The sequence below is a fragment of the Microtus oregoni genome, unplaced genomic scaffold, assembly GCF_018167655.1.
Source record: "Microtus oregoni isolate MIOR12 unplaced genomic scaffold, Mior012 000001F_ref0000356, whole genome shotgun sequence".
NCBI lineage: Eukaryota > Metazoa > Chordata > Mammalia > Rodentia > Cricetidae > Microtus > Microtus oregoni.
Genome location: NW_024543060.1, coordinates 8,157,950 through 8,182,579, shown reverse-complemented (window position 1 = coordinate 8,182,579; position 24,630 = coordinate 8,157,950). Strand labels below are relative to the sequence as shown.

At 39.9% G+C, this 24,630-nt stretch overlaps 1 protein-coding gene across 1 annotated transcript in view; it reads left to right on the top strand.

The window, feature by feature from the left end:
- Positions 1 to 1,538: 1,538 nt before the first annotated feature.
- Adam28 (ADAM metallopeptidase domain 28) overlaps positions 1,539 to 24,630 on the top strand; it is a 57,665-nt gene continuing 34,573 nt past the window's right edge. Inside the window, exons 1-10 of the mRNA XM_041673984.1 lie at positions 1,539 to 1,590; positions 7,569 to 7,672; positions 11,920 to 11,996; positions 12,720 to 12,798; positions 14,364 to 14,440; positions 16,142 to 16,334; positions 18,821 to 18,892; positions 19,905 to 19,976; positions 22,174 to 22,343; positions 23,947 to 24,031. Of these exons, the coding sequence (XP_041529918.1) occupies positions 1,539 to 1,590; positions 7,569 to 7,672; positions 11,920 to 11,996; positions 12,720 to 12,798; positions 14,364 to 14,440; positions 16,142 to 16,334; positions 18,821 to 18,892; positions 19,905 to 19,976; positions 22,174 to 22,343; positions 23,947 to 24,031 (981 nt within the window). The remainder of the gene's footprint in view (positions 1,591 to 7,568; positions 7,673 to 11,919; positions 11,997 to 12,719; positions 12,799 to 14,363; positions 14,441 to 16,141; positions 16,335 to 18,820; positions 18,893 to 19,904; positions 19,977 to 22,173; positions 22,344 to 23,946; positions 24,032 to 24,630) is intronic.

The window sequence follows — 24,630 nt, the reverse complement described above, 5'->3', positions numbered from 1 at the left end:
AGATGGTGTATAAGGCACATGTTCCAGCTACGGGCTATGCATTCACAATCTGTTCTCAGGGTGATTTCTACCCCACAGGGATCTTATCAATAGAAATAAGTGTGTGTGTGTGTGTGTGTGTGTGTGTGTGTGTGTGTGTGTGAGAGAGAGAGAGAGAGAGAGAGAGAGAGAGAGAGAGAGAACTAAGAAACATAAAGGTGTGTGACTACGAGATCAGACAGCATGGAGTTCAAATTCCACCTCTTCTATTCCTGCCTGGGCAATGTGAGAGAACAGCCTAATCCTCTTAATCCACACAATGGAGACCGCAGAATCTTACTCTTGTGGACACTTTTATGTTTTTAAACTCCATTTTTCCACAGACAATATGGAGGTAAAATGGTACTTGACAGACAAATGTGTCTGTAGGACTAATATAACAAGAATAATCATCTAAGAGGGTACTTAAAATTTAATAAGCAACTAAACACATTCCTTTTTCGTTTCAGAGTATGATTTCTGCACATATCCAAGTGACAGGCCCAGAGACCACTCCTCTTCCCTCCTTAGGTTGACATTCCCGTCTCACCCAGGTCATTAGTGAGGCTGCAAACACCATGATGGTCCGGAGGGTCTTGTACTTGTGCTGGCAAAATTTTGAGGGGAAGGGGAGTAATTCAGTTGGCCAAAGGCTTGCTAGGCAAGTGGGAAACCCTGCATTTGATCTGCAGCCCTATGTAAAACCCTGAGTGTGAAGGTCCTGCAATCCCAGCCCTCGGGCTAGAGACAGAAGAGTGCAGAGTTCAAGTTCATCCTGTGCTACACAGTATGTGGGAGGCTAGCCTAGGATTTATGAAGTCCTGTCTTCAAAAGTTTCTTATTTCAGGACAGTCAAAGCTTCTTGTGAACATCATTGTGTGAGATTACAGGGCAGAGTAATTGGAATAAGATATTAGTTATAGATATCTTATATACCTAAGATATCACATAGATATTAAAAAGAATTAGAAAATAGCTATAAAATAAATATATACACAAAGAATAATATTCTCCATAACTTTTTATTTATTTAGCTGAAAATGATAAATCCATATATTTAAATATATTATATATAACATATGTATGCATAATATGCATGTATATATGTATACAGCATGTGCATATTCCAAATATAATGACATATATGGTATATAACCTGGCATATATATCAAAATACCTCAAGGCAATTAACTTCCTTGTGACCTACTGAGCTGTAACAATACACTGAAAACTTGCTATTTTACTCTTGAGTGGGTAAATTCATAGAGAATAAAGAGAGGGAAACAATAGCTGCTAATAGAGGAAATTTTAGAGCCAGCCAAGAGGCGGTCAGGACTTCCTCCTGCCATGCCATTGCGGCGGGACCACAGCTCCCAAGTTGTGCAACACCTTCAGTAAACACTTGCTCATGCGTATACAATGAAGCAGGGAGTTTCACTCTGTCTCCCTTAAGAGGAGGCTGGGGCAGAAGCAGCCTTACAGGTGTGAGCGGAGGCAGGCACTGCTCCTGGGACCGCAGCATGTTGCAATGGAGTCTTCTGGTAGTCTCTTTCCTCCTTTCTCCAGTTCCAGGTAGGTGTTAACCCTTCTCTGGGCTCTGTTCAACGTGTCTCAGGACCACATGCTATCCAACCGCTCCTAGTCATAGGTATATAATACACTGGATAGCTGTTTCTTCCCCTTTGCCAGTTTTACTAGCCTTTTGGGCTGGTTTTAAGCTGTGGTTTGAAGGCTGTGATGGATGTGAAAGAGGGTAAATAGAGGTTTGTGTGAAGCATTTATTTTCAGCTGTTACCTTAAAAGAGAAAAGGAAGCTCTTATATTTATATTTAAACCATGAATATGATCTTTGAATCAAAACCAAAAAACCAAACAAACAACAGAAAACCACACAGTTATCAAAACCAATTGTGTTCATTTTTAGTTCAAAATTTGAGTGGTTACGTCCATCAAGGATTTGAGAAAGTATCTGCTCTTATAATTCAGCAACTTAAAACACTTTGGACAGCATGGTTTTAGGCTCAGTGGTAATGGATACAGTTAATTGGCAGGGTAACATGCTCAATTTTGTGAGAAAGCATTGTGATGTTATTGGTGAGGAGGAGTCTCAGATAGGTGTGTTGATAACTTTCCCTTACAGTGGTTACAGCAGACACCTAAGAATTTGGATGCAGTGAATTCTTCTTCATAACACATTCTAGCAAGTAGGTTGCACCATTTAAAAAATTCTCCGCTTAGGCTCACACGCCTGGGACCTGACAACACATTTCTCTAGCTTCTCTATGTCTGTGTCTGGAGCTTGAATCTTCATCCTAGCTGGCAAATGTTTTCCTGGATCATGGATTGTTTGCTGGGACCCAGGAGTAGTGAATGAATGGTGAACAGAAGTGACAGCGTCAAGCACAAAAAGATTGTCCTCCTCCCCGACCCGCTCTGCTCCTTCTTACTAAAAATGGCTTCTCCTTTGTTTCTCAGACTTGTAAAAAGTGTACTTAACACCCTTGAATTTTAGGATACTATTATATTCTTAACTATGTGAGCTCCTGGCTTAAAATTCCTATTTGGATTTGCAGGAATTGAAGTGTTTGTAGGGATTCCTTCCTCATATTTCTGAAAACATTATCCCCAGTGCTGTTGGGGACACCACTCTTAGTAGGAACAGAACTGTTTGGGAGTCAGCTCTGCTCAAGGGGAGAAAGATTCAGCAGATGCAGTGACAGTCTCACGGGTGATGGGGGTGCATGCATGCTTCTGTCATTTCAGGGACACCAGGTAGAAATCTCCAGAAACAAAGCTGTTTCTGCTCCTCCCTCTCTACATCAGAACATGGCAGCAAGAGATGCAAAGTCTTAGAATCCTCTCTAGAAGTCTGACGTCATTCTGGTTGGAAAAACCAATCCTTACTGGGAGTCTAGCAAGGGTTTTCCAGCCAGAATGCAAGAAACAAAAGATTTGTTTTCTTACCTCTTCCTCTTTATTTCTCCCTCCACATCATCCGTCCTCCATGCATGTGCCTTCTGGCCCTATCTTTTACCTGGTTCCATTAAAAATAAAAAAAAATTTTAAAAAAGCCAGATGCTTGTAATGAACTTCACCATTCCCTGAGAAAAGTGACATGGGATTTCATCATAGGAAAAGTAAAAACACATATTAAAGGCGTGGTGGCGCACGACTTTAATTCCAGCACTCGGAGGCAGAGGCAGGCGGATCTCTGTTAGTTCGAGACCAGCCTGGTCTACAAGAGCTAGTTCCAGAACAGGCTCCAAAACCACAGAGAAACCCTGTCTCGAAAAAAGAAAAGAAAAAAAAACCACATATGTAAAAAGACACGGGAAATGTTTAGGGGAAGAGGAAATAAATTAGTGCATTGACAAAAGACAAATCTCCATCTCGTTTGTCCAGGGATGCAGTGGCTTTAAAAATACATTTATTTTAGCTAGCAGTTATTTCTGGCCTTTATAAAGTGACTGGAAAAAGTAAGCTATTATTCACAATTTAACCTATATAGCCAAATAATAGACTTCATTAGGATATGGGCTCTAGTTTCCCCCTCTACTCACTTTTCCTGAATAATGTTCACAAGTTCAAGAGTCTGAGGGGGACAGAGAGTCAATGTCGTAGCATAAACTTGCATTAAAGGCTTGATGCCTCATTTGGAAAGACAACCCTGACGCAATTTCTAACAGAATTGGAGCAACATGCAGATGCCAATATTATGCACAAATGGTCCCCCAAACGAACCCAGATAGAACAGCATTCTAGAATGAGGTCAGCCATGTCAATCTCATTAGTGAGTCCTGCTTTATTTTAAACTAACAAACAGTGAAAATCGTCTGATCCACAACCACAGACTCGCACCTCTCACTCAAGCCAAACTGGCTGCCTTCTCTCTCTTGATCCAGTTTTGCCAGTCAACACTAATTCAACACATGAGTTCTGTGGGAGAGAGAAAGCAAACAAGCATTCAGACAAATTTAATAGAAACATATTGTGTTACGCCTTGGATTTGTGTAATCCCTGGATGGCTGTTAGCTCTGTTTATGCCACTGGCTTCTAAATAATGAACTTGATTTTATTCACCTGGGAGGAGGCTGCCTTCTTGCCATGAAAAGAGAGGATGCATGAGGCAAACAAGATCCATTCCTTTCCATGCTGTGGAAATCCCAACACCTCAGACATCCTATTTCTAGGGTATTCTAGCTTTCGGGAGAAGCGGAGCCTTTTAAGAGAAATCCTATCTGTTTTCTTTAGAGTACGAACTGTGTTGCAAGAGTTTGGAATGAACTGGAAACTTAGCTTATTTTATATAGCTAAGCGAAGTTGCTAAAAAAGATACACTTTTATTTGTTTGGGTTTCTGCTTGGAAGTGCCTCCCCATCGAAGAGTGGGTTGGAAATAAATTGTGTGAGTAGCATATACTGCGTTGAGTCCAAAGTTAAGAACAAGTTGGTGGCTTTCTGTTTTGTGAAGTGTTAGGCTTTCAACTAACTGGAAGTGTGTGTTCAATGCATAGGGCACCCAAAAGTGCTTGCTGTTGGATGGGGTGACCTAGTTCCCTGTTCACTTTCTCCCCAAAGAGAAGTGGGGCTGTTGTCACATTCGCTCTATAGGAGGGTCAGGTGGATATTGACATCAATTTATGACTCAAAGGGTTTCCTGTTAGAACCACACGTGTTGGGGATGAGCCCAACCGATATTACCTTCTGGCACTAAAAAAAAAAACCCAACAAAAACAAAAACAAAAAAACAAAAAACAAAAATAAAAAAACTAAAAAAAAGTTTATCTAAGTGGGTGCTTTATCCTTAGGAAGAGTAACTTAAACACTGTGCCATTGCTACAATCCTCCAATATGGCATTTAAACATTTTAAAAAGTTATTTCCACTTTGTAATTGTGAGTTTGTGAGGGTCTCTCTCTCTCTCTCTCTCTCTCTCTCTCTCTCTCTCTCTCTCTCTGTGTGTGTGTGTGTGTGTGTGTGTGTGTGTGTGTGTGTATGCAGAATGCAGGTATCTGTGCAGACCCTGAAAGAGCAACAGAGGCTCCAGAACTGGAGTTTCAGGCAGTTGTGATAGGAAGTGAATTTGGGGTCCTCTGAAAGGGCAGGAAGTGCTCTTAACTACTGAGCCATCTCCCCAACCCCACCCCTCCCCTGGTATGGCGTTTAAAGAAAAGAATTATTGTTTCTCGAGTATTAGTGAGAGATGGCTTCATAACTCAACATCCCCGGACTAATTGCGACGATTAGACACTATAACACACCAGGCAACACACTGGCACCGTATGGTGTGCTTGTTCTGTGGCAGTGAATTAAGAGCCTGCAGGGAATTGTACCCATGCCATTAGCTCACTTCTGACAAGACTGGTTTTTACCTCTCGGCTTCTCACTGCTCTGAAGTAATCACAAAATTTTAGCAGGCAAGAATGACCATCCCATATTTTAGAACATTAAAATATTATTTTTGTGCCCAATACTATTACTTTTTTTTCACTGGCATTGAAATGAATTGCGTATATATTTAATAAAAGTTTGTATTTCATTTCATAAAAATAAAAAGTACAATGATTACCTCATGACTGCAAGAAACGAGCAACCCAAGAATCTTGTGGACTGGGATTAGAGATGTAGGTAGAGAAGCCCAGCTTTGGGATCTGGAAGTAGAAGGCTCTTGAATTTGAGGCTAGCCTAGTGGGGCCTGGAAAAAAATGAAAAATAAACAAAAAGACAAAAAGGGAAGAAACAAAAACTTTGTATTACTATAGAAGCATGATAAAAACTTACTTGTCACAGCTGATGAAAATGTATTTTAATGAGCGTGGTCCTTTTGAATACATTATAGTGGTTTGTGTTTGTTTGTATAATATTATAGACTACTTGGACATGTCTTAATCTTCCCTAACTTTCCAGGCAGTTAAAATTTTCCACATCTAAAATTAAGATATTGTAGTATCTGCACATGACTTTAAATGTTTTTATTTATTTACATATTTTACATTTTTGTGTATATGGATATTTTGCTTATATGCATGTCTGCAGTCCACTTGCAGGCCTGGTGGCCAAGGAGGCCAGAAGAGGACCTCGGATTTTCTAGACTAGAGTTACCCAGATTTGTGAGTTGCTTTCTCCTGTGGGTGCCGAGAATAGAACCTCGGTTCTCCGCCAGAGCAGCCAGAGCTCTTAACTGCAGAGCCACCTCTTCAGCCTTAGCTTTATTTTTGAAATGTCTTCAGTAAACAGCAAGCCGTGGAGAGAAAGCTTCTTTCCTTCATTACCTTAATTGCTATTTTGACTCTGAGTGCATCCTTGGGGCTTAGTGAGCTTTCCTAATCTCCTGGGTTAAATGATTCTTGCGCGATCAAATGAGCTAAAAACATTCCAAACTGACATCGCTAGAATTTTTTTTTTTACTTCAATTCTCCTGAAAATAAAACGAAAAAGCATGAGTGCTAATTCTCTAAGAAGTCATTGCGCTAAGCTGTCTAGTGCCATCCTGCCTGGTGAACTCTGTCATTTACGTCTGCTATTGGGTGGGCAACAGTAGTATTGGTTTATCTAACCGTAAGTGCTTGGTCTGGGAGCTAGGTTTGCCCTCAGAGAAACTCCAAATGATGACACAGAGAAGAAAAGGAAACTTTTTCTAAACCCCGCTGCAGGCATCCCGCCTCTGTTCTCTGAGCTCCACTGGGTCTTCATCCCAAGTGGGCCTTTAGGCACCCACAGCAGCCAGAGTGGGAGCATTCACATTTCCTCTGGAGGTACCCGCAGAGAGCTGGGACCACACCATGTGGAGAACAAAAAGAAAAAATAAAAATATGGAAAGCTCTGGATTTCTCTTTAGCCTAGTTTCCAGAAAAGGCTTGGGCCTGAGCCTCTGAGATGGGAATTGGTTGTTTGAGGTGACTTTCTATTTTCCTCGCGGTGTGAATCTGGCCTCCCACCAGCCCTGCCCAGATCAGTGCCTCTGTTTTAGATTCTCTACTTTTCTAATTTTCTTATTTTTCTATGCCAAAAATGAAGGCTTGTCAGGACTGCTCATGACAGCCCTTTCTGCAATCCTAGCATCAGAGCATTTTCTCACGGGGACTATGTTTTAAATATTACTATTGAAACTTCCAAGGAACATGTGTTTTGATCAGAAAGGGTGTGCATCTGATTTCATTTTCATAGTAGCGAGGTCTTGGAGTATTTCTATTGTGTTATCATGGGAGTAACCGGCATCCACGGGAACGGAATGCTGCTTAGCTTGTATTTGTCTCGTTCTCCTGCTGTAGAGTCACTGCCCAGATCCAAAAGGGTAAAAAGAAGTGGGAACATTAACAAAAAATGTTGTCCTCAGAGAGACATTTGGAAATACCTCCCTGAGCAATACCAAAGGACAGAGATTAAATATTGGGGTGGGGTGGGGAATGGGTTTCTAGTGTTCTCCAGCTTTTCCTGTGTCAGGACACAAATCGCTGAAGGGCTCTGTGTGGCATCACCCATCATGGTGGCCACTTCTGAACAGCTGCTTCTGTCCCACAGCTTTGTCTTCTCTTCCTTCTTTCTCCCCCAGCGAGTGCAGCCAAAGAACTCCCTAAGGCCAAGAATTATGAAGTGGTTTATCCCATAAGACTTCACCCATTGCGTAAAAGAGAAACCAAAGAGCCAGAGCCAAAGGTTAGTGCATCTGTGATTGTCTTCTTTCTTGTACATGCAGCCTATGTGTGTGCCTGGGCACATATGTATACATGGAGGGGGGGGTCATAGTCATTCTTACATTGTCTTTCATTGTATTCACTTTGTTGAGAGTCTCTCAACAAATGAACTGGAACACTCTCATTCACTATTAGGCTGGACAGTAAGGATCTACCTGTTTCCATATATTTTTGGCTGGGATTAGAAGCATGGACCAAAATGCCAGGCTTTTTAAAGAGTTGGGTTCTGGGCAAGGAACTCAAGTCCTAATGCTTACATTTACCAACTGAGCATCTCCCAGATAACTCTTCTGGTTTTCTCAATGACTCTTGAATACACACACACACACACACACACACACACACACACACACACACGCGTGCGCGCACACACACACACACACAAACACACTTGTGTTTTTTTAATTATTTATTTATTAAAGATTTCTGTCTCTTTCCCGCCACTGCCTCCCATTTCCCTCCCTCTCCCCCAATCAAGTCCCCCTCCCTCGTCAGCCCAAAGAACAATCAGGGTTCCCTGCCCTGAGGGAAGTCCAAGGGCCACCCACCTCCATCCAGGTCTAGTAAGGTGAGCATCCAAACTGCCTAGGCTCCCACAAAGCCAGTACAATGGCAATGGGTTTTTGATCCTACCACACTTGTGTTTTTTATATACTCATATATGCATATTTATTTCTTTGGAGACTAATGGTATTAACTGTTATATTAGTTTGTTTTCCAACTTTTAATTTTCACTACAGCCCAAAGTTCTTCTAACTTCATTTTATACAATAAGTGATATATGTTGTTACAGAGTACAAACTTTGATATTTTATAATAATTTATGCTGTAGGCTTTCAAATAATTATGTATAACTTACAAGTTCTACTATTTACCTATCTACCATCTACCCACATACATAATTATTGCCTTAAACTAGATTCTAAACCAGAATGAGAAAATAAAACAAATTACAAAAGACTATAAATTAGCATTTTGTCTGAAATTTGTACCTTTTCTATGTAGAAAGCATTAAATTTTGTATAATTCTTATATTGTAATGAAATAACACATTGTCAGGCAGCAGTAGCTAGGATTTTTAATTAGTCACAAGAAGAAAGCTAAAACATGATATGCAGATCTGGGCATGGCAGTGCACATTCCTGGGGGGTTGTCTATATATTTGTGAGTTGGATACGAGCCTGGGCTATATAGTGAGTTGTAGGCCATCCTGAGCTATACTTAGAGGGCCTATCTGCAAAGTAAAATATGATGTCCCATTCAACAACAACATTTTAATTATGTACGTTCTGCAACATTTGATGGGAGTCAGAAACACAGAGATAGACGGGATGTCACTGATAACTGAAATCATCTAAACTGCAACTACTCAGGAGTGCATATCCCCCCATCAGAAATTTCTTCATTCAGTTTCTTCCAACTCCAATTGGTGCTAGCAGAGCTCTTAGTAGAGTCTGTGCACCAGGCTTTCTCCTTCGGTGCCACCAACCAGCTCCCAAATCATGACGTGGGGATGTCTTATTAATTATGAATGTTTGTCCTAGCTTAAGTTCATTTCTGGCTAGCTCTTTAATGTAAATCAACTTGTTTCTGTCTACCTTTTGCCTTGGGCCTTTCTTTCTTTCCTTCCTTCCTTCTTTCTTTCTTTCTTTCTTTCTTTCTTTCTTTCTTTCTGTCTGTCTGTCTTACTTTCCTGCTTCCTCTAATGTCTGTCTGTCTTGTACTTGCCAGGCTTCCTGCCCCTGGGACGGGGGGTCTCTTTCTCCCTCATTCTCTTCTCTTTCCTCTCTCTTTCTCTCAAGCCTAGATTTCTCCTCCTGCTTATTCGCTCTGCCCACCAATCCTTTCTATCCTTTCTCTGCCTACCTATTGGTTATTCAACTTTTTATTAGTCAAATCAGGCGCCTTAGGTGGGCAAGGTGGAAGCAGCAACACATCTTTCCATAATTAAACAAATGCAGCATAAACAAATGTAACACATCTTTACCTAGTAATTGTCACAACAAGTCTCTTTCCCAAAGCATCTTTATCAGGAAAATGTCCTACCAATTCTAATGGAATCCATCTGCAGCAGAGGCTTCCTCAAGGAAGTTTTCTTTAATAACTTCTTTCAATATCAAAAATGTCAGCTACATTTTTGTCTAAGTGTTTTAAGGAAATTTGAACATGGATAACGTGAGTTTATCACAGCTATGAAACAATCAAAAATAAAGCTTTTATTTGAAATTTATATTTTGATATGAAACCATAAATTTATTTACTGGCTGCGGTAGATGGTCAATGAGTTCTTAAATTATTTATACATATGTGCCATGTGTCTGTGTGTATATATGTGCAAGTGCAGGTAGTTACCTGTAAGGGTCAAAAGAGGTCATCAGACCCCTTGGAGATGGAGTTACTGGTTCTTGTGAGCCACCCTTCTTAGGTGTTAGAAGCCCCACCGGGGTCTTCTGAGAGAGCATCAAGTGCTTTTAACAAAGGAATTGTTCCTCCAGTCTCACAATTTTGATCTTTAGAGTGGTTTTGCAGAGTGATGTGTATAATGTTGTATGCTTGTTGTTACTGCAGACACATTGCTTGTCTAGGCTACCTCTGAACAGCCACACAAGCCTTATATTATTCTGATATATGGTGACCGAGTGGCAAGGGTGAGTGTGTGTTCATGTTTAGCTTTGCCAGTTCTCCTGTTGAAAACTCTGACTTTAGATAATCCTCTGTCTTCAAGTGAATAATGGTGGTGGTACTGTGTGGAAAATGGAAGATTTAACTTACACAAAGTGAAGTAGGTTGAAAATAACTACTCTGCCTGTGGTACCCATGGTGTCACTTGCATTATGACACATTTTCAAGGGTTTTCTGATTTCTGTGAATGGGATTTTTTCACTTCTTCTTTGCGACATCAGCTATTTGAAAGTCAGTGTTGATGCTGTCTTTTTCTCTCCTCGCCAGTGCTTATGTCTGACTCTCTACCCTTTCTTGTGGATTCTCTGCCACTTAAATGTTTACAAACACACACATGAACGCACACATGTGCGCGTGCGCACACACACACACACACATTTCTGTCTCTCTCCCTCCCTCTCTCTCGATCACCTTATATATTCTGTAAAGTCATTGTGGTATATTAATGAGCAGACTAACAGGATCATTTCCTGAAATCACACTTCATGGCTTGCCTTACACAATTTAGTTCTTGAATCTAAAATAACGTTGGTTTTACAAAATATAGGGTGGTGTGTGCATATGTGTGCATGTGTCTATGAGAGTAAATGCAACCTTCCCTTCTAGTTTGAAGCTATTTGCTTGGGTATTTTAATTTTTATTACATCTATTTGTTTAGTACGTGTATATGTGTGTATGTGCATGTGCATACATACATGAGTATATATACATATATGTACATATTATATGTGTGTGTATGTATGTACAAATGTGTGGGGGGTGCTCATGGCATGATGCTTATGTGGAATTCAGAGTGGAAAGGCAGGAGCTGTTTCATGCTTTCATTCACTAGTGACAGAGTTCAGGTTGCTAGGCAACCCTTCACCCACTCCTAAGCTGGCCCTAGTTAAAGGCACTTTCTATGTCTTTAGCATATCCCTACACCCCCATTCCCTCATCCTATCCTCTAACCTATGTTCCGGAATATAAATATTTGTTTCCATAAACACTTGGTGATCCAAATAAAGCCTTGCCAAGCATATCAAGACTATATATAAAGATAGCAGATAAAGGGCCTAGAATGGAACTCAGTGATAGAGTCCTTAGCCAGCATTTCCAAGATTCTGGGGTGAGTTCTCAGCACACACTCACACATGTACACACATGCACACACAGAGCTTATTTGTCTGTTTAGTTGGTGGATTGAGACCAGGGTAGAGACCAGTGGTTCTCGACCTTCCCAGTGCTGTGGTCCTTTAATACAGTTCCTTTGGTTGTGGTGACCCCCAACTATAAAATTATTTTTATTTCTACTTCCTAACTACAATGTTGCTACTGTTATGAATTGTAATGTAAATATTTCATATGTGGGATATCTGATGTGTGACCCCCCAACAGAGGGGTCATGACCCACAGGTTGAACACTTCTTGATAGACAGTTGGTTTCACAGTCCACTGCTAGAGAAATCAAGCATTACTTACCAAGGATTACATCGATAGAAATTGTCACTGGTTGATCATAAGTAACTCTTGGTGTATTTTTTGCAGGAAGCATTTGAAACTGAGCTAAAGTACCAGATGACAATCAATGGAAAGGTGGCGATCCTGTACTTGAAGAAGAACAAGTGAGTATGTGTCCAGCTGCTGCTGTCCTCCCCCGCGACAGGCTACAGTGGGAACGTGTGCCAGCAGGGGCTGTCATGAGCTTTATTGCCTCCAATTCTTGCCCCTCCAGCCTTCACTCCCAATGAGCCCAAGGAGCCAGCCAATGAATGCGCTTTTCTCTTGAGTTGTAGAAAGGCATTAGGTAAATTAATAGTTTACTAGGCTTTTGAAACTTTGTAAGTAGAACCCAACAATGAAGTGCAAGAAGACAGGTTAGATTGTTTTACCAAGGACTGGAGTGGTTCCAATATAATTTGCTTTGAGTTTTGCTAGTTTGTCCATTTGTGTGCTGGAGAGAGGGCCTCACATTACTGTCCTTTAGAAAGGACTGTGGCAGTGGGGGGCGGGTAATGCTATGCCTTTGTGCCAAACTCCTTGCAGGAACTGCTTTCTACCGCCTTTGACCTTGGTTCTGCTTCTTCTCAAGTTTCTCCTGGGAAATGCAACCAAGTCCCCTGTGATGAGGGGCTTTTTCCACAGCCCTCTGGAATGTCCCTGCCCCTCCCCGCTCCCTACCCCTCCATCCTGACCAATGTGAGCAGTGCTTTCCTGTGTAGACTTGTGGGGCCCATAGGGGAAGCTGAGGAGTTAACACTTGTCTTCACAGCCTGGGAAGGCTTATTCACTTGCTGGACTTTCACAGTTGACATGTGTAACCACGCTCTTCCTTTTTCTTTCTCCAGCAAGCTCCTAGCACCAGGCTACTCGGAAACATACTATAATTCCAGTGGAAAGGAGGTCACCACAAGCCCACAGATCATGGTAAAAACAGTCTCTCAAGTCTCTTACTAGTGGAGTGCACCCTGCAGGCTTACCTCCAGTGTCCTTGCCAGGCAAACAGGGCTGGAACTGCTTTTGCAGTCTTGGTCTCCAATAGCAATAATTACTTAATTGAACTTCTCACATTATTATATTTTCCTAAGAATAATGGAGGATGACCCCAGGAACTTTTTCCAGTTTTCATGGGAGGCCAGCAGTAGGAGCTCATACTTTTTTAAAGACTTATTTTCTGTAAGGAACTCTGTAACAAGAAGAGATACGTATGCCTGGTATTTTTAGATATTTGTTATCACACCTCCAAATTATGTGGTCTGTCACACTGAAGACTACTTCAGCATTGATGTGGGATTCCCCTCTACATGCTATGAATATGTTTCATTATCATTGGCTAATAAAGAAACTGCTTTGGCCTGTGACAAGGCAGAATAAAGCCAGGCAGGAAATTCAAACAGAGATATAGAGAGAGAGGAGGTGGAGTCAGGGTTACACCATGGAGCTGCTGAGGGAGAAGGACTTTGAATCCTTACTGGTAAGCCACAGCCTTGTGGTGATACATAGATTAATAGAAATGGGTTAACTTAAGATGTAAGAGCTAACTAGGAATGCATCTAAGCTATTGGCCAAATTGTGTTGTAACTAATAAAGTTTCTGTGTGATTATTCGGGTCTTGGCAGTTGGAAAATGAATGAACAGTCTCCATTCACATAATGACACCCAACAGGAAACAAAGGCTCAGTCACCTTTTATACAACATCAATTGCAGAACTCTATATTGTCATAAGTAATTCTGCTCTTGATCTGTCACCTGAGTTCCCCATGTGGAGCTTGACACATGGAACCCATAACTGTGTGGCAAAGCATCTACCTCAGATCTTCTTTTGATGTTGCAAGCCTTCAAACCTTCTGGGATTATGTAGTCACATTCCTTTCAAGATAGGAGGCTCTGGTGTGGAACAGCCACATGGAGAAATAACTCTGGAAACTTGCTCCAAATAGAATCATGGCCTGTTGTGCAGGTTCATTTTAATCTAGTTTGATTCTTTGGACACACAACCTGAATAACCCATAGGTTTAAAATGGGATAGGGGAGTGGTCACTCCAAATTGGAAAAAGTGCAGAGAGTAATACATTATTATAGAAGGAAAGTAAAAGTTAGATTTTTGGAGACTCAGATTTTAAGTTTAGATAACTAAATCCATGGTACTCATTTATTTTATTATTACTAATATATTATTAGTAATACAGCATTAATAATACATTATAATAATATGTAGACTGTACTATATAATGTTATATAGTATACTATATTTACAGTACTATATATAATACACACTGTATAATATAAGAATTTAGGGAGTCATTAGCTATCATAAATGATTTAATACATAAAATGCTTGTATTTAATTTTTTAAAAAGTCTCTAACATAACTATTGTGCAGCAGAAAGTTGTTCCTATGCAAAGATTTCAAATTCCAATTGATTGTGGAGTCTAAAACCTCTGAAAGTCTGAAGACTTTCATTTACAAAATATCTTTCATTCCCCTTAGGTTAACTGTTACTACCAAGGGCACATCATAGATGAGAAAGATTCTGAAGCCAGCATCAGCATGTGTGACGGTCTACGGTGAGACTTCAGGAATCTTTCCACATCCCACTGGCATAGAGTTCATGTCTGAAAAGTCTGAAGATCCTCAAGTATAACTAATTACATAATATAGTTAAGTGTGATTCCTAAAGGCCACACAATTTTGAAATTTCACACCAACATACCATTTCTTTTAAAGTATGAAAATTATATGACTGAACCCCCTTCCGTTTTGATTTTGTTCTTTTTCTCATTTAAAAGTGAAGAGTTTTTTTTAGACTCAGTTTTATAGTCAGACTCTTTGAGAGTGGAGTAGCTCCTCTAACCTCTCCTCACTTTTATTAATCTCTAGTTTTATTCTTAAGAACATCTGTGTCTTTCTGTCTGGCAAGTGACTCCCCATGTTCCGGTCTACCCCAGCAATACCAAGAACTGACCAATTGCCTTTTCCACACTTTTAGTTGGATACCTTAAAGAAGAATTTAAGTTTTAATGTGTCCTAAACTAAGTCAATTAATTGTCTCACAAATCATTACTTTCCCTGTGTTTTCCTGTGTTGTTTTTTTTTTTTTTTTTTTTTTTGGTTTTTCGAGACAGGGTTTCTCTGTCCTGGAACTAGCTCTCGTAGACCAGGCTGGTCACGAACTCACAGAGATCCGCCTGCCTCTGCCTCCCGAGTGCTGGGATTAAAGGCGTGCGCCACCACCGCCCGGCTTTCCCTGTGTTCTTGACCTCATGAGTGGAATAATCATTACAACTTAGCCAGTCAGGCATCATGAAGCCTTGAAGATTCCCTGCCTCATCTCTCGAGCCTCCATTTCCTTATCAAGCTCCAGTGATTATGTCTTCTAGTTACATCCTGTTGGTTCACTACATCTGTCTCTACTCAACTGTCCTACTTCCACTACAATGTACTTCAACTGAACCATCTGAAATAAGCAAACACACTTGCTCTCTTCCAGTTTTAGACACTGTATACTCATGCATTTCCACTTCATACTAATTAGATATAGCTGCATATATATGCCTTTGCTAAATAACCACATATACTTTTTAAATGATTTCTCCACACCCATTTTCCTCATTTTGAATATAAGGTTCACAAAGGAAGAGACTGTGAGATCTTTTATTTCCCACTTTCAGTACAGGGCTTAATAGTCTCGTTCAATATGATGCAGACCAATCTTAAGCCATTGGAGCTCTAGATTAATTAAGGAGTGAAAACACAACTGGAATTTCTTGTCATTTGCACAAAAGCTAGTAAGCCTTAAAAACAACGCAGTGAGCAACCAGCCACGAATCATCTCAGACTTCAGTACCAGGGCTTGTGAAGATGCTGGAAATGTTCCCTGGCCACACACTTCACCCACTTTGTCTGTCCACCCATACCACCCTCCTCCTGGCCCTTCTATTTTCTAGTTTATAGACCAAAAAATGAGGCTGCTGAATTAATGTTTCTCTGGATTCTTGGTTAATCAGAACAGGCCTAGAATTTTAATCCCTCATTGGACTCCAAAGCGACCATCCCTTTCTACGCCCCTGTAGTGTAGGAACGGGATGAAAAATGAAGTTTGAATCAGAAAACATTCTCCAGAAACAAGAAAGCTGGCCTACTTTGTTACCATAAGATTAAACTTCTTTGGCCTTGGCTAGGAAGTCATGAAGCCATTGAAGACACTGTGTCTGTGTAACTTCAAAGAAAACTTTTCGTTAAGAAGTCTGAATTCTTGTGCTCCTCAGGGGCTACTTCAGTCAAGGAGATGAACGATATTTTATCGAACCTTTGAGATCTGAGAGTCTGAATGAACATGCCCATGCAGTCTTCAAGAACGACCCCAACGAAGACCAGGCTAACAGCAGCTGTGGCGTGGATGATGTGCGGTGGCAACAAGGGCTGCATGGGAACGTGGTCCCATCTGCCACCAGACTGATTGTATGTAGAGTTTGATTGTTACTGGTATTTTAGTTTTGTGTCCTAACCTGGGTCCTAACCCTTTCCTTTGCTTCTCATGTATGTGTGTTGTATGTCCAGGCATATGTGTATACATGACCCTATGTGTGTCTGTAGAGACCCCTGGTTGATGTCAAGTGTTTTCCTCAAATGATCCACAGCTTCGATAATGAGCCACAGTTTCTTGAACCCAGAGTGTGCCATTATTGATACTCTCTGCGTAGCTAGGTTGCTCCAGGAATAACCTGTCTCTGCCCTTTCTGTACTTGGATTAAAGGCAGGCTGCCACACCCACGAATCTTTCACAGTGGGTTTAGGGATCTGACTTCCAGCACTCACATTTTCACAGGGAGGGTTATATCAGCTCAGCCCCCTTTCCAGCCCTTGGTTCTGATCTTAGCAGTGTGCTTAGTTCACATTTTATAGTCACCACTGAAACTAATAATGTATACTTTTACTAATGGGAAAAGTTGTATGTTACTAATTCACTTAATATGAATCTGTGTACAAACTGTTATCATCAACCATATGCAAAGGCTAAAAAGAAATCTGAGCTATGATATAGGACAGCGAGGAGCAGACAGCACTCACAGTGCCCTCTGAAGCTCTCCACAAAGTACACACGTGCAAAGACTTTTCTGTTGTGGTAGAAATACGATGGATTTGTGCTCAAAGATATTCAGTGTGCTAGAAATGCAGAAACAAGCAATATAAACATAGAGTCTACCCTTAGGAACACAGAATATTCTCTTCTTTGAAGAACCATTTTTTAAAAGATTTACTTATGTATTTTGTGTATAAGAGTCAGATCCCATGATAGATTTTTGTGAGTCACATGTAGTTTCTGGGAATTGAACTCAGGATTTCTGGAGGGGCAGCCAGTGCTCTTATCTGCTGAACTGTCTCTTCAGCCCCAAAGAATATTCTTTCTTGCGTGGAATCCTGTTCTGACCACAGAAGAAGAAACAAACCCAGCTGTTTCCAGCTGTGTGGTGTGCACTAACGTGTTCCTGTCCGTTTACTTACATTGCTTGATGATCTCTTCCAAGTGTTCTCAGAATCTGGGAACACCAGGCAGACTGCTTCTGTGTAAAACTGGAGGCCAATCTCTTTGGCACGGATTGAATCTTCACCAACCTTATCTAGGAAACCAGAAGAATTTGCCCTGGCTACATGTTTCTCTCAGTATCATGCTGGTTCTGGTTGGCACTAGCCTCTGCTCTTCCCATCTTGATTCTTAGGGATCATGTAGAAATGGCCTTGCTTTCCCAACCTGCTACTGTGTGCTGTGTGTTGTGTGCTGGAACACCTTTCTTTTCACTCCTCTTCTGGTTATTCACTTGATATTAGAAGCCCATGGCAAACTGTTCCCTGCGTTTTGCTTTCTCGGTGAATTCTTCCCAGGTAATCTTATCTTGTCCCACACCTTCTACCCTTCAGTGGAACACTGTAGGGCTAGGATATTGCTCAGTTAGTAGAATGCTTGCTTTCCATCTCTTTACATATTTCAGTTCTGCATTGGGCTCTCGGAGAGCATTCCAAGATCACCACGACAACAACTTGCATCCATCCTTTCTACGTCTGTTTCCATCCTAGCAGAATCTACTCTCCCTGGCCTAGGTTGAGTGATGCTTTGTTATAAAGTGCATCATGCTAAAGTCCCTGGGTGGCTTTCCACTCATCACATTTAGCAGACAGGTCCAACCACTGCCATTAGTTACAGATGTCTGTCTGAGTCTGTCTAGCATTCCCTACTTTGTATGTCTGCCTCCTATAAATTTTTATTCCATTATTCTGATGAAAAAACAACATTTTTTCCCCTGATTTTTTAAACATATCACTGTCAATTAGCCAAAGAGATCAGGATTTTACATTTTTTTCTTTTCTGGTTTACATTCCAATTATTTTTTTTCTTGAGTTCCTGTTTTTATGAGTATTCCATGTAGTTCAAGTCTTTAAAAATGCACCTTCTAACTCTCTATTTTGTAATCATCATCTAATCACCCAGCTGCAATCACTCATTGAACCCATCCCACAGCACTAATAACACTTGATGTGAGTGTGGGTGTGCCTGCCAGTGTGGGTGCAAGTGTGTATTTGTCTCTTGTGAGTTACTAAGCTGATGGACCAAGTGCACTTATCTTTCCCAGTACCCAGAGTGCTGTGACTGCATAGAAATTGCTGGTAAATATTCTATTGCTATGGAAAATGGGAGATAAATATACATCTCACTAGATAGTATGCAAGAGTCTACCTTCAGTAATTTGTTTCTGATGATGGAAACATGAAAGACAAGCATTTCTGAACTCTGTCTGCTTGCATGCCTGAATGTGGTGGGAGAGTTCAAACAGCAATATTTTCTGTCTTGATTGTCAGGTACCATCTAATTTCTTCTAAGGTGGCACATGCTAAGTAAAAGATCCACAGAGAAACGTGTTGCCTTAGTCATGGTCTTCCTTTTATTTCAGAAGCTGAATGGTGGGAAGGCTCACGAACCTAAGACATATATTGAATATTTTTTGGTCCTGGATAATGGTGAGGTAATTACATCGGATAAATGCATCTCACAAAATTCTCTTGTGCATAAACTTATTGTGTGAAACATAAATGTCTAGGTCCATTTGGTATTCAAAAATATGAACCATTTAGAGAAATTATTCTAAGTCTATGAAATTGATATTTATAATAAAATAGACAAGTGTTTCTCCTCAGAAATAAGCAAATGACAAATATATATAAATCTCATTGTTGGTCTTATAAATCTCTTTTCTTACTATCTTTAGAGATAAAATTTAGTTCCCATTTAAACTCCTTCATCATGTTGTCATTGGTAAGGCAGTTAATTTGTAATATAGGATTTATGTTCTGGAGAAGGCAGTCATAAGTGCAGAAGCCCAGTGGATGGGCTCTTTGAAGAAAGGCAACCTTTGGTGATAGATCCCAGAAGACAATTTCTTTTCTAGGAACACATTTTCTAATTGTGAGTTTCTAAACAAGCACTCTGTGTGTTTAATGCAAAAAAAAAATGCTTGGATATCAAAACTATGGGGAAATTAGTTAGCCCAGAACCCAAATCTCTGGTCTCATTGCATTAGATACATCTACTATGCATATATTTATAATGATAAACTGTGCTTTTTTCTGATTATGCACAGTTGGGAAAACATGAAACTTAAAGCACATTTAGAATAAATCCTTTGCTCTACTGTGTCACGGTTTTACTTGAGACAGAGTCTTGGTATGCAGCCAACACTGTCCTTATCATGGTCCTCTTGCCTCGGTCCCCAACTGTTGAGATGGCAGGTGGACCAGCATGCATGGCTAAAGTTTTAAGAGCTATATGCTCTCCTGCTATTTCAAGGGAGGAAAAATATGTTATTCCCAGAAAATTTAATGTTAATTTCCATTGAAGATGAATTAATTTGCTTTTATCTTTTAAATATTAATAAGCGATAATTACTTATAATCACTGTAAAGTAAGTTAAATTGTCTCCAATTATATTAATTGCTATCAGCTCCCATTTCTATTTCTGTCTTTTCCTTGCCTTTTAGTTTAAGAAGTACAATAAAAATCTTACTGAAATAAGAAAGAGAGTGCTTGAGATGGCCAATTACGTCAACATGGTATGTTATATTTTATTAAATATAACTTTAAACACTTTGTTAAGAGATGACCTTGAATGTTTCTATGAATGAGCATGAGTCCAGGACGGGGAGTCAAGTCCCCTGAAGCTAAGGCTAAAAGGGACTCCAAGGAATGATGATGGGTTTTGCTATTTCAGTAGGTATTAATATTGCTGAAAGGTCAGCTTCCAGCAGGCCAGTGAGAATGAAGAAGAGTATAGTGATGGCGCAGCTGTATACACACAGGAGACTTCTGAGGGCCAGAGCTTAATTCTTCATTATAGTTTTCTTTCTATAGCTTGTTCTGTTCTATGTTTCCCCTTTATCCCTTTTATACCACACAAGACAAAGATTTCTATGCAAGGAAAGATCACCTCCTCATCACAAGCTACTTATTTTAGAAATCACATTATAAGCAGAAACTACATGTTTTCCTTAGAAGCCCATACGTAGCTAAATTATTTTTTGGTATTAATTTTCCCAACATAACATCTTCACCCCAAAGCAATGGTTCTTTTATTACCTATTAGCAGAGTTTTTAACAAGTCAAGTATTTGTCAGCCAGTTCTTTTGTACTAACAGGCAGCTGCTTGAGCTTTAGTGAATGTAGCAGATTTCTATTCTTTACTCTTAAACAAGTGGTCAGCTGATCATCAACTTTTCTTTGCACATAATGGAATCATTTAATTTTCTTTCACAACTTTGTTTTTTCAAGGTGCATGCCTGGTCCTGTGATTAATTCTCTAAGCTATATGTTCAAGGAACTCAGGCTCAATCTTGGGTGGTCATAATACTTTCTTTCCATGGGCAGAATTTATGGGTCACAGTGCACAAAACATCTCTGTTCTTATTTTCCATCCTCTGCAAATCTTATATCTAACACGGTAGCTTCTAGCCTAATTGTGCTCTTTTTCTATCTCTTATTGGAGCAATTTGCAGAGTAACCTAAACTGATTCCCTAGTCATCTTTATTAACTGTTCTAACCACTTGTATCTTTTGGATTAACTTCAAAAGTATTTGATACTTTCCAATTAAATCATAGATCTAATTAATCACCATAGCCCTTATAAAAAATCATCTTCATCATGATCTGAAAGTTAATTGCCCAGAAAGGAGTGGGATTTTTTCAAGAAACAATCATACTTCTAGATACAGTGGGGTCCATTCATTTAGTAATCACACCATGCCACCATACACAGCAGGAACATAGCAGCAGCAAGCAGAAGGAAGCGTAAGAGCAAGGGGTACTCTGGAAACAATCCTCCTGGGACTTTGCCTCTGCAGAATGTACCCAGCATAACTTTGCTATCTATCTACTGGGCTGTATTCCATAAGCTAAATTGACATCCTCTGATATCCCCACCATCATATTAGTACCACCCTGTGCTCAAGACCAAAACCAACAAATCAAACTTTATTTAGTAAGAGTTTTCCCCCAAATCCACTTAAGAAACTATTTGTCTTAGTTAGAGTTTACTATTTCCCCACCATGACCGCAGCAACTCTTATAAAGAAAACATTTAATTGTGGTGGCTCTCTTACAGTTCAGAGGTTCAGTTCATCATGGCGGGAGCATGGGGGCCATGCAGGCAAGCATCGTGCTAGAGATGTAGCCAAGTGTCCTGTATCTTGCAGCAACAGGAAGACAACTGACTATTGCATTGAGTGAGACTTGAGAAAAAGACCTCAAAGTCTGCCCCCACAGTGATACACTTCCAACAGCGGGTGTGGCTCAGATTAAATATGTGCCCTCCAGCCTCAAGGTATGGATTAGAGGTGTGTCTCACTCAGCCTCTTCCAACAAGACCACACTTCATCCAACAAGCCACACTTCCTAATGGTGCCACTCCCTATGATCTTATGGGGTCAAATATATTCAAACTAGCCCAATACTGATATCCAAATCCCAATAGAAAATTATTCCAGGGAATTAAAAGAAAACAAAAACCAAAATAGACCCATTAAGTCCAGAACTCTAGTACCTTTCTTACCCATATTAGCTCATTCAATCTTGAAAACAACCCTCAAAATGTTACTTAAGATAATTTCCAGATGAGCATTTTTATCTGAAAAATTATAGCAATGTGCATAGTGATAAAGGACATGACACTTTTGAAAGATAAAGTGCACTGAAAATATTAAACAGTAATCTCACTATTATAACCCATTGCTTTTCTATGTATTCTCTTTGGACAGCTTTACAAAAAGCTTAATGCCCATGTAGCCTTAGTTGGAATGGAAATCTGGACCGATGAGGATAAAATAAAGATAACCCCAGATGCCAACACCACCCTGGATAACTTCTCTAGATGGAGAGGAAATGATCTACTAAAGCGGAAGCATCATGATATTGCCCAGTTAATCTCGTATGTATAGTTTCTTCTTTGCACTCTGCATGACATGTACCATAGACTCTCTTGTCAGAGCCTCAGCAATGAAGTGATATCTTGGGGCACATGTAAGATATAAAAAGAAAATTGAAAAAGGGAAATTGAAAGGGTTTTAAAAAATACTCAACTGGGTCCTTGTTGAATATGATTTACTTTGGGTCCACATATTGGCTTTTGAAAAAAAAAAAAGTAAAGATAAGGAAGTTATTATTTATCAGAATTCTGTTTTATTGTGTTTACACAGAAGAAGGACAAATTTAGACCATGAAAAGAAGGATTTAGACTGTGTTTAGAAGAACCTACTCACTTTAGCCACCAGATAGGAGAAACTTCTAGAATCAAAGTAAGATTGACTGTTGTATTAAAACCCCGGATTGGGATTACTCTGCTGAAGGATCATTTGAAAACAAGAGATAAAATAATACAAGGAATGAAAGTTTCATTGAACTTTGACTTCTGAGATCAAGAATGTGCCTCTGCACAGGTGCATAGTTTCAGTCATTTCCGACAGGAGGAAGCTGCCATCATGGATTTGAAATGACTAAAGAGTCTGCTTCCTCAGGCAACAGGGCATGACATGGAAGTGGGTGGCCTATGTCCTGTAGAATTAATTTATATTTTGTACTGATCATAACAAATTAATTCAAAACTTATGAGTTTAATATAAGCTTAATTCCCATATGTATGTACACACACACACACACACACACAAACACACACACACACACACACACTTGGGCTAGTATGGCTGGAACAGGCCAGGTTGTATTCCTCTATATACAATCTTTCATGTGGTCAGCGTAGATTTCCTCCAGTGTAGCCGTCTTATTGCAGTAGGATTTTAAAAAAGTGTTTGGCTTTTCTCACATCAGCATTCCTTGAAGTCCAGGAGAAATTTGGCTCATTGTGACCTAGCCTTAAAGTTTACACAGCACCACAACAGATGTGTGATCTTAACCACAATAGATGTGTGCTCTTAGCCACGATGGATTATGATCTTAATGGCAATGGATGTGTGCTCTTAGCCACAATGAGTGTATGATCTTAACCACAATGGATGTATGCTCTTAGCCACAATACTTATATGGTCTTAACCAAAATCCCATACCACAGTACCAACCCATTTCCAAGATAAAGGTGCTCATTGGGCTATAAGTGCTACAGGAATGACTCATTGAAAGGCACAGTTGGAGAATAACAAGCACAACTCCTTAGCTTGGAAGAGTGACTTCTAGATTGAGACACACTTTTGGGTGGAGTCTGTTCCTTAAGGAGAAATGTAATGAGTTCCTAAGTAATGACCTTAGTTACTAGAGAACCTAAGCGATTTGAACTTTTCCAAGTCAGTCAAATTGCTGTATATTTATATACTAAGAGCAATGGCATAGAGAGATGAAAATCATAGGCAGGATTTAAATGTGTAGGTAAATTTTAATGGAATGCTGAGAAGATATTTCTTGAATGGATTAAATGATGGCTGGCAATTTAATTTGCTCCAGTACTTGTTTAGAGTTCTAAATAAATTGTTTATAAAAATACAGGTTCCCCATTTTTACATTCAATCTTTTCTTCCTTACAGCTCAAGAGACTTTTCTGGATCAACAGTGGGCCTCGCTTTCATGTCTTCAATGTGTTCCCCTTATCATTCTGTTGGCATCATTCAGGTCTGTTTGAAAATCAAATATTGGTTCTATGCATCTCCCAAACTTTCCTACTCTGTCCATGGAGTTAAGGGTTTCCTACTGCTGCTTCTGGGTAAATACAGTGACTGAAAGGAAAACATTGACCTAATCTTGCATTTTGGGATAAATCTGATGTATTCATAAAGTGTTGTCATCATTCACAATGCTAGTACATCTTCAGGATCCCTGCTCTAGACTCAAGGGTCATATCAATCTAGAGTTTGATTTTTACTATAGCGTGATTATTAAAGGTTTGGTTGTTACAGTGAATTTGACCACACTAAAGGACTTGGAATATATTTCCAGCTCTGATTTTCTGCACTGTTGGGTAGACTTGCTACTGTTTCTGCCAAAATGTTTATTACAATACACCAGTAAAACTGTGTGGTACTGTAGTTTTCTTTTAGAAAGAATTTTGAAGTCAAATTTTATTGGTTCAGTCAACTTTGGGACTGTTCAGATTATCTTTATTTGAGCAACCTCGATAGTTCCATCTTTCAGGGGGAAAAGATGTTCACTGACTGACTATATTCACTACAATCTTTTCTATATGGAGCTAACTTACAAGCTTATCCTCTTAT